We start from the raw sequence: 16,455 nt of genomic DNA on the forward strand, positions 1-16,455 counted from the left end.
GACAATACCTACAGAGCAATACTTTGCATCGAAAACTGCTATTGTCTTTCGTATAATTCGTTCTTGCTTTCAGTTCGTCACTTTAAGCTTACTAGTTCGTTTGTGGACTAACAAGCTCTAATCCGACTTGTTTTAAGTGACGATCTCACGTTCTCCCCGATTAATAAAGAACTTGCTTACTCTTTCCCACAAAATCTTTATTTGTTTAAACTGTGTAAACCCTGGTACAAACAGTGCATACACCCCTCAACAAAACGGGGTAGCTGAAAGGATGAACCGCAGCCCTGTTCCAACGAGGCTAGCCACTTGATGGTCATGCGGCGACTTTGGGTTCGGTTTTTTGGGGTCTACAAGTTTAGGATTTGTTCGGGTACATTCTAATATTTTGGGTCGGATTCGGGCTCTCTCTACCTAATGTTCAAAAAACAAAGTCTTTGATGTAAAATCTATCATTCGGTATTGTGTATGCATAGTTATCGTAGAGGTCAAGTGACCGACCTTGACTTTACACGAACTTTCTTGCTGCCTGAATTTTAAAACGCAACGACGTCGTTTTGTTTATAGACAATACCACACGTGTCACTGAGTCATCCTCCCCCGGCACTGCCAAACCCTATTGCACAATTTAGTTAGAATCCCTAAGAATGATTGTTGTCTGCGTTAGGATGAGTAGGAAGAAGCAGCGCTAGTGTTTTTAAGAATGATGAAGAATGTTGATGAACGTATCAGGACTCTGATTAAAAACGGTGTCAAACTGAGACACCGTTCCATTATTTGTAATGGTGACAAGTCCCGTGACCAGGCTTGAATATGCTCAGTTATAGAACTCTTGACATGAATCAATTCCACTATAGATTGTTCTCTAACAAAAACTAGCCATAGAAGGAAAACGAGATATCTTCTGATCAAGCACAATTTAGCCAGCAAAGGTTTAACAAAAAATTAGCTAAACTGTAATACAAAATGTCTCCTCCATATAATTCCAGTTGCGCCATAGCTAGCCAGTACTGTACTGCACGGTACCCTTAAGGTAGAGAGTTCCAACTTCCAAGTATATTAATACACTGAAAAAAACCTTGATACAAGAACAGAAACTCAAAAGAAGCTTCATCGCCCGATTCTGGCAACCCGATTTCTCAACTTCCGATTATGTTTCTCCTGAAAGAAGCAAGAAATATATTACACAATTTGTGGCATTATAAACTTATAATGATTGGCTTTCTAGACAACCTTTGTGCAGCAGCTTAAACTACTCACTCAGGAACACAAAAAAATTATCGAATTTTCGAAGTTCCTATAGCTTTAAAGGTGGTTTCGTTTATTGGTACCTGTTGAAATACGAAAGCCGAGCTCGTCTCAACATCCGAAGCCAAGCTTTGGATCTTGGCCAACATTCTCTCATACATATCTTCAATCCCGCCAGTGAAACTCGCAGCTTCAGCTCCAACCAAACGTTTCAAGTCTCCAACTTGTAACCCTTCAGCCAAAGCATCGATCTCCTTCTGATCTTTCGCTGCTTGCTTCTTCGCACCCAAGGAACCCTCATCCCTATCCACGACCATGGCTGAGCTATCCAACTCGCAGACCAGCGGCGGAAATCCCGATTTCGGGATAAACGAACCGTAGTGGCCTCGAAACGCCGGTCCAATGTTGACTACACCAACTGATCTCGGTTCGAGCCGTTGTTTCGAGGATCGGAACTGGTACGCACGGTACTCGTGCGTGTGAATGCACTGATCAGTCGATGGCGTAGTGAGAAGGAAGAACACGGATGAAGCCATGTTCGTCGATTTAGGGTTTTGCGAATCCTCGATCGGCAAGTGAAATTGAGACGAGAGAGACGAAGTGACGGCTGACTCTCTCATTGAGGGACGGTTAGCGGTTTTCCGACGGGCGGAGAACCAGCCAATTAAGCGGTCCGGCGAGTCGACGCGGAGGGAATCGACTCGACGGGAGTTAACTCGGCCAAGCGGATCGTAGAATGAGACGGTCTTACCAGAGCAGGCGAAACTCGTAACGGTGGCTACAATTTGATCAGACGAGGAACTCGAGGAGAACGAATCCGCCGGAGAGTCGTCGGACAGATTAGAGGAGACGATGCGGTGGATTTGACCGAAGATCAAGCCATCGACGTCACTGGGAGAGGAGGAAGCTCGTTGAATCATCGACGCCAATATTGAACCCGAAATCTCGATTTTCTCAAGTGAGAGATCGTCCATGGCGACGAGAAAGAGCACAACGAGCGGAAAATATGACGTCACTGAAGGCTCTCTGCAAATAAAAAAACCGCATCTTCAGGACATGTTAAAGACGACGTGGCGTTTCGTGATTCAGAGAGTGGTTAGCGTGTCGTTTTGTTGTTAAAAAAACGGGATGAGATTCCATATTCTAAGCCCGTTTATTTAAAGGCCCAATTAAATAGAAAAAAAAACATTTTTAATATGAAAGGTCAATGCAAAAACGTTTTTGTTATACGAAGCCGCCGAACTTGGGGTTTTCTTTCAACACAAGTTCGCTCCAATGGTGATCCAGACAGAGAAATCCCAACAAGTGTGAACGTGATCCGGTTCTACGTATGTTAGCTCTTGGTCATTTCTGCAGTTGTTTTCAGATTGTATGTCGAGGTTAATTAACTCTTTCTCTGCGTCTTGTAGACTCGGAAGCAATGGTTTGTTATAGAGAACCCACAATGTATGATAATTTTCTGGCATCTCTCGGTTTATCTAACAAAGTTGTTGCCCGTATGAACAAAAGAAGGTAACTGTGTTGCCAAGTTTCAATCATTTAGTTGTAATTTTGGTTATTTGCATTGATGTATGTGCACTCGTTAGTTATTTTGTATATTTTTGCCATTCTTGTTCCTCTGTGGCATTTTTTTTAACAGGCACATGGAGGAAGAAGGTAAAAGCGACACAGAAGGAGTTGAGGATAAGGAAAACAGTGGGTCCGCTGAGGTTGATGTGATTCAAGGTATGCTTTTCCTTATCACGGTCCTCTTGGTTGTATTTGTTGCATTCATCGTTCTAAATCATACTTGTTATCTTGTCTTGTCTTTATTAAAGGGGCTGTTCAGGAAAGTCTCGGTGCTGTTACTAGGAACACAGGGCAGGAGAATCATAATCTTCATAATGAGGAAGAAGAAGATTTTGAAACGGATGATGAGGAGCAGGAGTTGTGTACCAATGGCCAATCTTCATCTACTAGTGCATTTAGAGAGCACCTTAGTCACATATTATCAACTGAAGAAGTAAATACTTTACCAAAAGGCAACTGGGAGTTTAAATGGGAAGCACCTGCCATTGGCATGCCAAATTGCACCTGGAAAGGAACTAGACCAAATTTTCTTCATGTATGTATTGTCTGCTTATAACATTGTCCAGCAACCAAAAATATTGTTGCCGAGTTTGCCTTCCACACTCTTACGAATCACATTTTTTCACAGGTTCTCAGAGTGATCCAACTTATGGTCTCAAGCCTAAGTTATATAAGCACTGGCTTCAGTTATACGAGAAATCTGGAGGAAAAGATTTTTGCTCATCTAACAGAAGAAGATTCTTCTCCATTTGTATGTATCGGATTCTGACGAATCACCCCTTTTTTATTTTCTTTTGGTCTTGTTATATGTATAGATTTCTCATATTGACTTTAGTATTTGATATTTTCTAGGCAACAGCTATCTGGATATTTTTCATTCTAACAAGAGACCCTTTTGCAATGGAGGCCGTAGAGAAGACACCAGTCACATGGACGCATACCTTATGCATTCTGTATGTGCATACTTTTTTTTCTTTATGTTGATTGCTTTTCATTATTCCACTTGGCATTTCTCCGTTTTATTGAAGTCAGTTTGTCTTATTGCAGTTGAATCACATTCTCAGAACTAGAGATCTTGTCAAGAAGAACGAATGTAAAATTTCCAATCTTTCTGAAGAGGAACTTCTCTCTGATGATGGATTTCGAGACCAAGGATTTACTCGTCCAAAGGTGATCCCTTTTGTGATCAAATCTGTTGCTCCTCGCAATATTTGCCAAATTGGTCTTACATTTCTTGTATGTATATCCAGGTACTGATTCTACTTCCATACAAGAGTATTGCTTTTCGCGCTGTGATGAGGCTCATTCAACTAACTCCAGAATCTCAGAGGGTATATACAAATTTTTTTCCGGCACACGTGGTGAATGTCACTGATATTGTCTCAGTTACTGATTATGTCTCGAGTTGCCCTGTATTCATTGGTTTCAGGTTAATGTAGAATACCTTGACCGGTTTAATAAGGAATTTGGATGTGATGTGAGCACGTGGGAAAATGGGATATCAGAAAAACCTTCTGATTGGCAAGCCCTTATTGGTGATGGGAACGATGATGATTCCTTTATGATAGGCATTAAGCATACAAAGAAGAGCATTAGGCTGTATGGTGATTTCTATTCCTCGGACATGATTATTGCTTCACCCCTTGGGATAGTTCAAGCCATTGGTAAAGCAGAAGAGAACAAGGAAAAAGATGTTGATTATCTTTCCTCCATCGAGGTAATTTTGTTTATCATTGATGCCAACATTGATCATTTACATTAGACTACCATCCGTCTGTTTCTGCCTGTGGTTGCAAATATTGTAAGTCATATTTTTTGCATCTCCTTGTTGAAGTTACTAATATTTCTTTCATTTACATTTGGATAGGTTTTGGTTATCGATCATGCAGATGTAATGTCTATGCAGAATTGGAAGCACGTTGATACAGTCTTCAAACAATTAAATAGATTGCCATCAAAACCACATGGTACCAACATCATGCGAGTCCGACCGTTGTATGTAGTTCTTTTTCTAACTTGCAACTTATTCTCTCTAATAAGATGTATATGTCCCACTGCTCAACTATGTCAGAATCTCTCAGTAAAGTCAGTCTTATGTTTAGGTATCTGGATGGACATGCACGGTTCTATCGGCAGTCAATAATTATAAGCTCTTATTTAACCGCAGGTTTTGTTCTGCCCACTGCCTTTTTTTTTCACATGTGGCAATATTCCATTTTTGTCTGTGCTTTTGCTATATATTTCCATAACCCCTGATTATGGTTAAGTTTTCAAACTCGTATCACTAACCCGGAGAATATTTCTTTGCAGAAATGAATTCTCTATTCAATCATCATTGCTTGAACTATCAAGGAAAGGTGGGTGTGGGATTTCTCTTTTGCGGGTATATTTTTGTTTCTTGCGTTATGAGGGTATTAGATAGATGATTGACGGGATGGCTAGGCCAGAGACTACTACCTACTACTACTGTAGTTTGAATTGAACTATTATGTCTCCTCCAAACCAAGATTGCAGTTTTTATATTAAAAAATTTCCCATCACGCGATTAGTTGAATTAATGCAGATGAAGCTGGAGTGTGCGTACGATGGTGTTCTTAAGGAAGTGTTGTGCAATGCCACTCAGGTATAATAAATATATCATCTTAGTTCAACATAAATGTTGTAGACATCTTATCTCTTTCGTCTTTGTTGCAGTTTTTTGAAAGATTTGATGCAACCTCCATGGTCCATGCTAACGATGCTCATGTTCATGCCACGTTTTGATGCTCATGTTGATGCAACCTCCATGCCACGTTTTGAATATTTTACCAAAAAGATCTAGTTTTGATTTGTTACATGTTCATGGATAAAGAAAATATATGACGGATGATATTTTGCATTGCCACATTTTATTGTTGAATTTTTGTTTATGTACCATTGAAAGTAGTGTTACTACACAGATTATACTTTTAATGTTTCTTCGTTAACAATTTTGCTAAATACTGATTATCTTCTTCTTTTTGGTACAGGTGTTCCCAAGGATAAGAGATTCTGTTCAGGTACTCCCATCATTCAAAGTTTGAGCAATTTTGATGTCCATACTTTATAAAGTTTCCACTAAAAAAGATAATGGACAACAACATCGGAGTGGTCTATACTAAAAAGACAGCCTTGGTATCACGTAAATTTGGGAGCTTGATTTGTCGTATTTTTTTAATCATGTTTGTAGGGTGGAGTAATGATCTTTATCAATTCTTACTTCGAGTTCTACATGCTTGCAAAGTTTCTGAATTCGCAAAATGCCTCTTTCTGTTTTCTTGACGAGTGAGACCATTTGTTCCCCTATTTTGAAGCATTGTGTTATCCGGAATTGTTTAATTTGATTGGATGGTTGTTAATCGTGACTATCCTCCACTTCTCAGATATGCAAGCACAGAAGTTAAATCCGGTGCACGACAAGAGTTTTTTGACGGGAGTAAACAGATCATCCTTTACACTGAGAGAGCATACTTCTTTTGGGGATACAAGGTTTTCTTTTTCATCTTTTGTTTTAGGTTCGGATTAAATAACTATTTCTGATCAATGTCGGCTTCTCTGGTATCAGGTCCGCGGCATAAAGAAATTAATTGTTTATTCTCTGCCGGAGCGGAAGGAGTTTTACCCTCGGATAACGAACATGCTTGAAGAATCAGATGACATGGTGTCCACTGTGCTTTTTTCTCGTTATGATGTGCGCCAGGTAAGTCTTCTGATGGTTTTTTACACAATGAGAGAGTCATACCTTTGTCATTTTGTGTCCTCCATCGATTCAACTACTTACTAGTTCCTCAACTCTTAATTGGAAAATATTAAGCTTAGAGATCAGTATTTTGTTCTTCTCTTAGTATTATTTTCCTATATAACAAATTCTTAATTGGTTTTGCTTGTCATTTTGTTCACTCGGTCTGATGCAAGTGTTGTTTATATGGATCCAATGTGATGTTTGTTTGCAGCTGGAAAGAATCGTCGGGAATGATTAAGCAAGTAGATTGATCAGTTCTGAGAGTAGCATCGTTGCATTCCGTTAAGACTGGAGAGTGATCAACATGCCCATCCAAAGCTTTTTAATTTTGATTTTTATATATTTAAATTTCTTTTTATCTTTATTTTTCTGTTAAGTTGAGGATTGAATATTTATTAATATCACAAAATCATTACAAAGAGGAGAACAGGCAGAAAATGAAAGGATACAAAAAGCTAATTAAGCCAAACTATTACACACTAATAATATTAAGGCCACCAAACTATATATTACGACCACATTATACGAAACAAACCGGAGTCAACAATCTATATCGATGATTTTTAAGCTTACTCTCTCAGGTAAGCCAAACTGTCAAGACAAAAGAAACCGGATGATGGACTTGTAAAACCGTAAAACAGAGTTCTTGAAGAGGTAAAGAGTTAGAGAATATGAAAAGTTTGACGTCGAAAAATTGAATAGTTTCTCAATTAGATTATGAAAACTCGTTAGGTTAGTGCAGTCGACCCCTAACGTATCCGCCAAGATTTTATGAACATGGTTCGCCACACATCACACGGTGACCTTTTTTTCCGGATAAACACTTGGCCTCCATTCAGTAGCTTTCGTAACAAGGTATCGGGTTTCTTGATGAAGAATAGCATGTCCATATACATCTCCAGCCTCTCACGGTGTTCGCATGGAAGAATCCAACTCTACTGTTACCGCATCTTCAGGACATGTTAAAGACGACGTGGCGTTTCACGTTTCAAAGAGTGGTTAGCGTGTCGTTTTATTGTTAGAAAAACGGGATGAGTTTCTATATTCGAAGCTCGTTTATTCACTCACCTAAAGGCCCAATTTAATAGAAAAAAACATTTTAAAGGGAAAATATGAAAGGTCAATTAGTTCCTTAATCTTCTGCTTTGACGTAGCAACGGTGTTAACAAGTGTCGCCGTATTATTTTCTAGTTGCTAATTAAGAAGAGCTAATAGTTTTCTTGTTTTGCATATTACGAGGAACAAAACAACACTTCTCTTAGTTCGGAGTTTTGAAAGACAAGAGGAAAAAAACGAAGAAGATGGTGCATCCATTGGTTGATAGGGCCACAAGTGACCTGCTCATTGGCCCTGATTGGGCTATGAACCTCGAGATATGTGACATGCTTAATCATGAGCCTGGGTACGACCTTTCTTCACTAAATATTTTTCTATGATCGGAAAATCCTCGATCTGGTCGATCAGAAACAATGTTCTAAAGGACAATCAATAATAGTTGAACTTATGATGTCCTAAAGAGAATACATGCAATTCTTCTTTTTGATATCTTAATAACAATATTAGTGGTATTTTTTTTTGTTAATCCTAACATGTTATACTAGATTTGTGTTGATCATTGAAGTTTTTGATGGTTTGCATTTAATTTGGTTTTGATTTTTCTTTTTGGTTCTATATCATCGTTTTTTGATATGTGAGTGTGTTTGTAGGCAAACAAGAGAGGTAGTGAGTGGCATAAAGAAGAGGCTTACTAGTAGGACTTCCAAGGTTCAGCTTTTGGCTCTTACAGTAAGTTCTATTCAATGAAATGTTCTTACATAATAATTGAAAACCAAACTTCACTTTCAGTTTGATATGCAAACAACCAATATAGTTTTTAGATATTTACTTTTATTTTTTCCCCTTTTTCACTTCAGTTTAAACATGTATATTTGGGATTGTTACAATTGTAGTTACTAGAGACAATTATGAACAATTGTGGGGAACTTATTCATATGCAAGTTGCAGAGAAGGATATACTTCATAAGATGGTGAAGATGGCCAAAAAGAAGGTCAGGATACTATATGATTCTTTTTTTTTAACTATTGTTTCATCTATGATCATTTTTGTGTCACACCAAACTTATCATGTTGTTTTTGTAAAAATTATAGCCTAACATCCAAGTGAGGGAGAAGATATTGATACTTATAGATACTTGGCAAGAGAGCTTTTCAGGTCCACAAGGAAGACATCCACAATATTATGCAGCATACCAAGAACTGTTGGTATGTTTCATTTTTTTGCTGTAATATGCATGGTTCACATGATTTCATTTATTTTCTTTATCTATTTGCAGCGGGCAGGAACTGTATTCCCTCAAAGACCTCATACCACACTCAGTTCAGGACAAACTGGTCTTTCGATAACGTACCCTCAGAGTTCTCGTAATGCTAGACAAGCAGCTACTGATACTTCAACAGAGTCAGAATTTCCAACTTTGAGGTGTTTATCTTGATATTTATTTGCCCACTGTTTTCTAGGAATATTGAAAATAAAAAGATTGATAAAATAGCATTGTTTGGTTGAAGTTTGACAGAAATTCAAAATGCTAGAGGAATAATGGATGTCTTAGCTGAAATGATGAACGCAATAGATAAAAACAACAAAGAGGTATGTTAATCCAAATTCTGAAAAGAAGGTATGTAACATTTTGGTAACATATTATATTGGTGTCACCTTTGCAGGGGCTTAAACAAGAGGTTCTTGTAGATCTCGTTGGCCAATGTCGCACCTATAAGCAAAGAGTAGTACACCTTGTAAACTCGACATCGTAAAGATCTAAAACGTTAACTTCATAATTGTGTTTTGAAATTTCTAACAGTTATGACGAATACATGATTACTATATACGTTTTGGTTCATGTGTCAGAGATGAATCATTGCTTTGCCAAGGCCTAGCCTTAAATGACGATTTGCAGCGCCTACTTGCAAAGCACGAATCCATCGCCTCTGGAAACAGTATGATAGAAAAGGAAGATAAATCTAAAAAGGAAGTTCCTAAGGACACAACTCAGATCATAGATGTTGGTTCAAGGTAAGAAACAGCTCTAGTTTTTTGGGTTCTTGACTAAGTTTGACTATGACATTCTAAAATATATAAAATTTGTTTTGCAGTGAAACTAAAGCTTGTACTGTTGTGGCTTCTGCAACAAATGGTCCAAAAATAGACCTTCTAAGTGGTGATGACTTTGAGACTCCGAATGCGGAAAACTCATTAGCCCTTGTTCCTCTCGGACCTCCGCAACCAAGTAGTCCCGTAGCAACGCCAGATAACTCCATTGTCTTAATCGATATGTTATCAGATAACAACTGCGAAAGCTCTACTCCTACTTCGAATCCACACGCACAGAATCAGATGGTGCAACAACATCACTCAAATGGATTTGGACCAGCTGGCCATCAAGAGCAACCTTTTTATGGACAAGGGTCATCTGGTCCTGTTTGGAATCTCCAAATTACCCAACAACACCAACAACCATCTTCTCCTGCCTACGGAAACCAACCCTTTTCGCCTAGCTTTAGCCCGCCTGCCTCTCCTCACTATGGTATGCACTTTGGACTGAAACTCAGACTGATATTGGTACCTACAAAGACTAGCTAATTAGTATACTAACTTGTTATCTCTTTAAATTGTAAGGTGGACAAAACAACAATGTACTAGCATTACCCCCACCACCATGGGAAGCTCAATCTCCAAGCTCTAGCCCTCAATACTCTCCTACTCATCCAATGCAAGTGACTCAAGTGGTCATCACCACACACAGTCATCAACCCTTCGGTTACAACCCTCAAGGCGGGTCTCCTCATCCCCAGAACAACAACAACAACAACAACAACTTGTTCGGAATGTTCCTCCCTCCAATGACAGGAGGCCACATGCCACCCTTTGGCCACAACCCAAACGTCATAAACAACAATTACAATCCCGCCATGTACGGAGGAGGCTACGGAGGAGGACAAGCTCAGCCACCACAACAGTACCTTCTAGAACAACAAATGTACGGCATGTCTCTTCAAGAGAATGGAAACAACAATACAAACCCCTACCAAGTTTCTTCTCATCATCAACAACAGCCTTTGGCTCTTAACCATCCACCAATGATGAAGCCAATGAATAAGAAACCAGAAGACAAGTTGTTTGGTGATCTTGTTGAACTCTCCAAGTTCAAGAAACCCACTTCAGGACTAGCTGGTAGTATGTAAAATTTCACACCACCATTTTTTTTTTTACTTCAAATTTAGAGATTTCAAAAATGTTTGACTTTTTTTTTATTGGTCTAAAAATTTATGTTGACTTTTGAAATAAATATCAAAACTATTAATCTTTTTGTCGCCGCCAAATAAAAATTGAGAAATTCTCACTTCTTCTTCTTCAATGGAGGAAGACGACGACTCGATCTCTCTCGACACTCTAGCTTCTATTAGATCACTCATTATCAACGCCGACACTTACGACTCTGTAATTTCCTCGGTGTTCGATTTCCTTACTGGTCTTCTGAGTCGAGGGGACTCGCCGATTCTTCACCACATCCTCAAGCTACTCTCCGACCTTTCCTTCCGGCGAAAGGAATTAGCACCACAGATCTTCGACTCGGTCCTTTCCAACTTACTCCGCCTTCAAAACTCCGCCGCCGTGGAATCGCTTGCTGTGCTGGCGTCGGTATCCGAAAGATACCCTAGCCTCGCCGCCGCGCTTTCCAAAATCGACGGCGAGGTATTTGCGTCGATTTGTCTCGGAGCACCTATATCGTCTCGGCTGTGGCTACTTAGGCACGCGGAGAGGTTCAATGTCCCGTCGTCCGTACTTTTCACCTTGTTTTTAGGGTTTACCAAGGATCCGTATCCGTATATCAGAAAACTAGCTCTGGATGGATTGATTAGTATATGTAAGGCTGGTGACTTGAATCACGCTCATGCCGTGGAAGGTTGCTATACTCGTGCTGTTGAGGTTTTGGGCGATGCTGAAGATAGCGTCAGATCTTCTGCAGTTCGTGCAGTAAGTTTCTCTTTGATTTTATGAAATTGCGGTTGAAAGAATTGTTATAAGCTAATGATCTGATTATATCTAATTGGGGAGTTGGCAACTTTTCGAATGTTCAGGTCAGTGTATGGGGCAAAGTGATGATTGCATCCAAGGAGGAAGAGGTGGACAGAAGAGAATGTACAGATGCTGTGTTTCTCCAGGTAACTAGCTCCTCTTTGGCTTGTGTAGCATTTGAAGTCTATGAAATTACCAATTTCGTGTTTGGAGCTGTCTTATACCTAGCTACGAATTGATACAGTGACGAGTCAGTTTTGTGATATCCACTGTATGAAATAAACATGGTGAAGTTTTAAATTGTATTTTGCAAACGAGCTTAAATAACCAAATGTCTGATGTTTTCTTATAAACATGATTTCAGCTTTGTTCTATCGTGAGAGATATGAGTGTAGACGTGAGGGTTGAGGTCTTCAGGGGATTTGGGATTATAGGAACTGCATCAGAAAGCATTATATTGCAAACAATTTCTAAAAAATTATTGGGAGCAGGAAAAGGGAAGAAACCGCAGAATCATCTTTCGAATGTATCAGCTGATGTCGCTGCTGCAGCTGGAGTTTTCATCCATGGTTTTGAAGATGAATTCTACGAGGTATACTTATAAGAAAATTCCTTTTTCGTTTTGTTATGGTGCCTTTATGTGCAATCCTGTTAAGTAAGTTCCGTAGAAAAGAATTTAGTTGAGTTTTTATTGTTTCTGGACTTTTATTAACAGCATTTATATGCATCATTTTTGAAGGTACGGGAAGCTGCGGTTGACTCCTTCCACTCCCTCTCAGTAAATTCTATCAAATTCCCAGATGAAGCTGTTTACCTATTGATGGATATGCTATACGATGATTATATGGTTGTCAAGTTGAAAGCTTTAGATGCATTGCATCATATAGCAGACTCGGGGGACCTGAAGATACAGGAAACTTATATGCCCGCCGTAAGTCACCATATCTTCTGCCTTTTTATTTCTTTCTATTGTAATGAGTAGGCAAACAGCTTATGAGAATGCAGATGCAATACTTCTCTTGCTATACTTCATAACTTTGGTATGTTGTCTCGTGTGGTCCAGGTTTTATGCATATAACCAACCTCTATGAGTTTAGGCCCACTGAAGTAGCTCCATAATTCTTTGCACTCTAGGGCCTAATGCTTAACGAGACAATAAGTGATTTGGTACTAAACTAGCCTCGCTGCCACTGACTCCATGATTGTCACTTGGTTCTATTTGGCTATATCTTTGCTACGAGTTTTGATAAAGACCTTCTACTTGACTTTGCAGTTTTTGGAAGCTATTGTTGATACTTCTGAGAACATAAGAGTTGAGGCTAGAAACATTCTTAAACTGGCAAAGCTGCCTGATTTGAAGCTGGTCGACAAATGTGTTGATGGCGTCCTAAAAAGTTTAGAGATGTATCCACAGGTTGGTACAGTTATCTACAGAGATGAAGTAGCTTCTGATTTTATCAATTCTTTCCTTTTCTTTTTCTTCTTCTGAACCTTAATTTTCTTGCTATTTCATCCTAGGACGAACCTGATACCTTGTCTGCCCTGTTCCATTTCGGAAAAAAACACGCAAAGTTCTTAGCCAGTCTGGTTAAGAGATTTAGTGAAAAGGTAAACGAGAAACTTTTTATCACTCTTTTTTTGTTAACTATAGGCATATAAATTATTTTCATTGCTTACTCTTGCATACTCTCCAGCTAGGGACAGCTTCCGGAAATAAATCTGAATTCAACAGCCAACACTTATCTGCATCTCTTATGCTGATAATCTCAGCCCCTCTCTCAAACAAACAAAGCATCACCTCCGTACCACCCCTGGCTTTTTCATATTCACTTGCAATGCTGGGGAAATTCTCTCGTGGACTTCATGAGATGATGGACCAGGATACGCTTTTGGCTTACTTGACTCATTGCACTATTCTTTCTGCTTCTTCGGGTACAGAATTCAACAAAGGAGATATATTTTTTCATGCATATAGGCACGGTAATGCAGATTTTGCTGGACACCCTGTCTTACTACCAAGCAAAGATATATCTAATGAGAGTAATCAAGCACTCAAGTTTGTTAACTATATACTGTTGAAGATAAAGGCTGCCTGGTTGTTATCACTATCAGGGTGCTCGAAAGAAGCACTCCGAGCGTTGAGGTTTTACAGCTTACAATCTATTAAAATTCCAGCCTCTGAATCATTGTTTCAGGTGTACCCTAACTAATGTGTTTCTTGTCTTCTTGTCCAGGGCTTGCAAACGGGAGTTAGCAATTTTGACAGCCGATTCTTCAATCTCCATTGGTGCATTGCAGTTTATGTGTCAGTACATTCACATAATAGAACTTCTCGCTCAAGTATGGTCTCATTTCGAATACTCAAGACACATCAGCACGTGCAGATCTGTAGAACTGGAAATACTGATGGAAGAGGTAGAGATAAAACTGATGGAGATAAGGTGTAGATTCACAGGCTTGTCTATGGAGGTGTCGTTAGTAATGGAGCTAGTAATTTTTGGTTGCTTGTTAAGGTTATATAGATTTGAGACTTGCTGCCGCCTTAGCTGCATGGAGAAGCTAACTTCAACGATATCTCAATTAGAGCTCCACCACGAACAACAATGCACCAAACCATCAGATTTTCTAACTGAAACTAAGAAGTCATTGCTAGAGATTGGGAGCTCTGCTAATATAAATTGCTGTAGACTGCTTCATCTCATCAAGATATTTAGTTGCTTCTCTCCGGAACAGTTTACGTTCTCTAGTAATCTGCAGTGTGTGAGCGCAGAGTTAGAGGTTCCTGGTAATGGTCCTTACAGTCCGATTTCGTTTTTGCCTGGTCTCCCAGTGGCTATTCAGTGTGAGATCACGCTGCTTAATGTCCCAAGGGATACCTGTTTGTGGCTGAGAATATCCAGAAGCGATGAAACTTGCCAGTTTGTGTACGTGGATCCAAACCTCTACAACGGAGATGCGAGAGAGAAGAAGTTCATGTTTAATGCAGTAACTTACATGACCCCGAGGGCTGCTATGTTCACATTGCGGGTCTCAATAGTCATGGAGTGTTTGTCTGAAGACATTTGTTACAGAAAAGGGCGTCATGGTCCCAAGCATCCAGTGGCCTATCTGTGTAAGGAAAGAGAAGTTCACCTAAACCTTGTTTCAAGAACCTACGGACGAACAGTTGACATTTTATGAATTTTGCAAAAAGTACTTATAGAGATTCTTGTTTTGAGAAATTGATCAGTGTGAGATAACTAAAAAAACTTTATACACTGCTAACTGTTAAAGCTAAAGCATATGCGTTAGTATTCCAACAATATCTTCAGCTATCACCTCCTTCAACAAGATTCAAAGTCCAGTCTAAGTGCAAGTTTAAGGTTAGCTGGCTGGTAAGTCAGATGTATTTCAAAGGCTATGCAGCCAGCTAACTTTTTTTTTTATTCCGAGTTACCAGAATCTGCATTTTGAAGGCTTTTGCTACCCTGAGCGTCCTCGAACCACCGGGAAACGCATCCTTACACAACCTCCGACAACTGTTTTGCTTCCTCCGAGTTGTTATCTTCTGTGTTTAGACATGTGACCTGCTAAAAAAGGTCTATTCTGTCTGCCAACTCTTTTTATAACCAACTTTAAAAACTGTTGTATATTTCTTACAAAATGTCAAGCTCTGAACAATTAAATGACAAGTGAAATTAAATTCTGCCGTTTTTCACCAATAGTCATTGCAAGAACAAGAGCCGTTAGTAAAACAATGAAACCTATTGTTGTCTCTAACAACAATCTCTCGTCTAGTGATCTTCGATATCAACTTCATCACTTCATGACAATCTCCACACACCCTTAGATTCTTCACTACCCGAATCACTTGGCCATGATCCGTACTGATCAGCCCAAACGCAACAGCAAGCTTCTCGCTGTGATACCCCAAGACCCTTTCCTTTTCTTCCTCTTCAACATCGAACATAACAAACTCTGTCGTTGGAACAAAACCCATAAGTCTCATTTCATTACCCAACTCTTCTAGCTTTCCATATATCTTGTCGCTAAGAGGATGAGATTTATCATCTGCTAGAAACTCATGGACCGTCCCTTCCAATTCTATCCAACTATATCCCGGGATCTTCTTCAGACCTTTCTTGTTCATATTGTCCCTCACTTCAGCCGCTTCGTCCCATCTGCCGTTCACAGAGTATATGTTGGATAATTGAACATAGTTTCCTGCATTCCATGGCTCCAAAGCTATGAGTTCTTTAAGAACAGTTTCTGCTAACCGCGTATCTTTGACCAGTCTGCATCCGCTCAGTAACGCTCCCCAGATTATCACGTTTGGCTTTAGGGGCATATCGCAGATCACACGGTATGCGTCATCTAACATCCCTGCTCTGCCCCAAAGATCTACCATGCAACCATAGTGTTCAACAGTGCGTTTCAAAGCGTAATCACAGCTCATGCTGTTAAAAAAACGAAGCCCGTCTTCAATTAGGCCAGCGTGAACGCACCCACAGAGCAGTCCAAGGAACGTGGACCCATCAGGTGAGATACCTAACTTCTCTGTTTGTCCAAAAACCGCAAATGCGAGCTTAACGTGGCCATTCTTGGCCAGACCAGAAATTGCAGCATTCATGATCACTATATCTTTCTCCTTCATTTCTTTAAATACTTCAAAACCTCGAGCCATAGCCCCACATTTCGCATACATGTCGATCAGGGCATTGGCCATAAACAGATTGTTCAAGAACTCATGCCTATCTATTAAACTGATACCCCACTCACCTAGATCAAGCGCTCCCAAGCTTGCACAAGAAGAAAGAAACCCGACAAT

The 16,455-nt window shown here is 39.6% G+C and overlaps 4 protein-coding genes and 1 pseudogene across 5 annotated transcripts in view; 3 read left to right on the forward strand and 2 right to left on the reverse strand.

Moving 5' to 3' along the window:
• LOC104764569 (BRISC complex subunit Abro1-like) overlaps nucleotides 1-2,260 on the reverse strand; it is a 4,303-nt gene extending 2,043 nt beyond the window's left edge. Inside the window, exons 1-2 of one of the 2 annotated variants that reach the window (XM_010488122.2) lie at nucleotides 1,329-2,260; nucleotides 819-1,158 (exon numbers count right to left, since the gene is read on the reverse strand). In XM_010488122.2, the coding sequence (XP_010486424.1) occupies nucleotides 1,108-1,158; nucleotides 1,329-2,219 (942 nt within the window). In that variant the 5' untranslated portion in view covers nucleotides 2,220-2,260 and the 3' untranslated portion in view covers nucleotides 819-1,107. Of the gene's footprint in view, nucleotides 1-818; nucleotides 1,159-1,328 lie in introns of those variants that run through there. The other variant, XM_019240652.1, reaches the window with a different exon arrangement.
• LOC104767379 lies at nucleotides 2,690-6,860 on the forward strand (annotated as a pseudogene).
• LOC104764570 (TOM1-like protein 2) lies at nucleotides 7,806-10,842 on the forward strand. The gene is made up of 10 exons (XM_010488123.2): nucleotides 7,806-7,976; nucleotides 8,281-8,359; nucleotides 8,524-8,622; nucleotides 8,723-8,836; nucleotides 8,908-9,053; nucleotides 9,140-9,221; nucleotides 9,296-9,381; nucleotides 9,480-9,644; nucleotides 9,725-10,155; nucleotides 10,248-10,842. The coding sequence occupies exons 1-10, from the start codon at nucleotides 7,876-7,878 to the stop codon at nucleotides 10,811-10,813; spliced, it is 1,869 nt and encodes a 622-aa protein (XP_010486425.1). The 5' UTR covers nucleotides 7,806-7,875; the 3' UTR covers nucleotides 10,814-10,842.
• Nucleotides 10,951-14,947, forward strand: LOC104764571 (protein SIEL). Its single transcript, XM_010488124.2, has 8 exons — nucleotides 10,951-11,606; nucleotides 11,711-11,794; nucleotides 12,013-12,240; nucleotides 12,388-12,579; nucleotides 12,922-13,062; nucleotides 13,167-13,256; nucleotides 13,343-13,791; nucleotides 13,883-14,947. The coding sequence occupies exons 1-8, from the start codon at nucleotides 10,986-10,988 to the stop codon at nucleotides 14,826-14,828; spliced, it is 2,751 nt and encodes a 916-aa protein (XP_010486426.1). The 5' UTR covers nucleotides 10,951-10,985; the 3' UTR covers nucleotides 14,829-14,947.
• On the reverse strand, nucleotides 15,073-16,455 carry LOC109130773 (putative pentatricopeptide repeat-containing protein At3g08820; the record flags this gene model as incomplete). The annotated part of the gene is made up of 1 exon (XM_019240791.1): nucleotides 15,073-16,455. A coding segment is annotated over one exon (1,113 nt), but the record flags the coding sequence as incomplete, so codon positions are not given.

The sequence above is a fragment of the Camelina sativa genome, chromosome 19, assembly GCF_000633955.1.
Source record: "Camelina sativa cultivar DH55 chromosome 19, Cs, whole genome shotgun sequence".
Lineage (NCBI taxonomy): Eukaryota > Viridiplantae > Streptophyta > Magnoliopsida > Brassicales > Brassicaceae > Camelina > Camelina sativa.

What these genes read in the sequence shown, in the direction of transcription:
- LOC104764570 (XM_010488123.2), top strand. Translation starts at nt 7,876, where the DNA reads ATGGTGCATCCATTGGTTGATAGGGCCACAAGTGACCTGCTCATTGGC. An exon ending in TTCAGCTTTTGGCTCTTACA is followed by an intron (nt 8,360 to 8,523) that starts GTAAGTTCTATT and finishes TTACAATTGTAG; the next exon opens with TTACTAGAGACAATTATGAA. An exon ending in ATCATAGATGTTGGTTCAAG is followed by an intron (nt 9,645 to 9,724) that starts GTAAGAAACAGC and finishes TTTGTTTTGCAG; the next exon opens with TGAAACTAAAGCTTGTACTG.
- LOC104764571 (XM_010488124.2), top strand. Translation starts at nt 10,986, where the DNA reads ATGGAGGAAGACGACGACTCGATCTCTCTCGACACTCTAGCTTCTATT. An exon ending in GTTTAGAGATGTATCCACAG is followed by an intron (nt 13,063 to 13,166) that starts GTTGGTACAGTT and finishes ATTTCATCCTAG; the next exon opens with GACGAACCTGATACCTTGTC. An exon ending in GAAGCACTCCGAGCGTTGAG is followed by an intron (nt 13,792 to 13,882) that starts GTTTTACAGCTT and finishes CTTCTTGTCCAG; the next exon opens with GGCTTGCAAACGGGAGTTAG.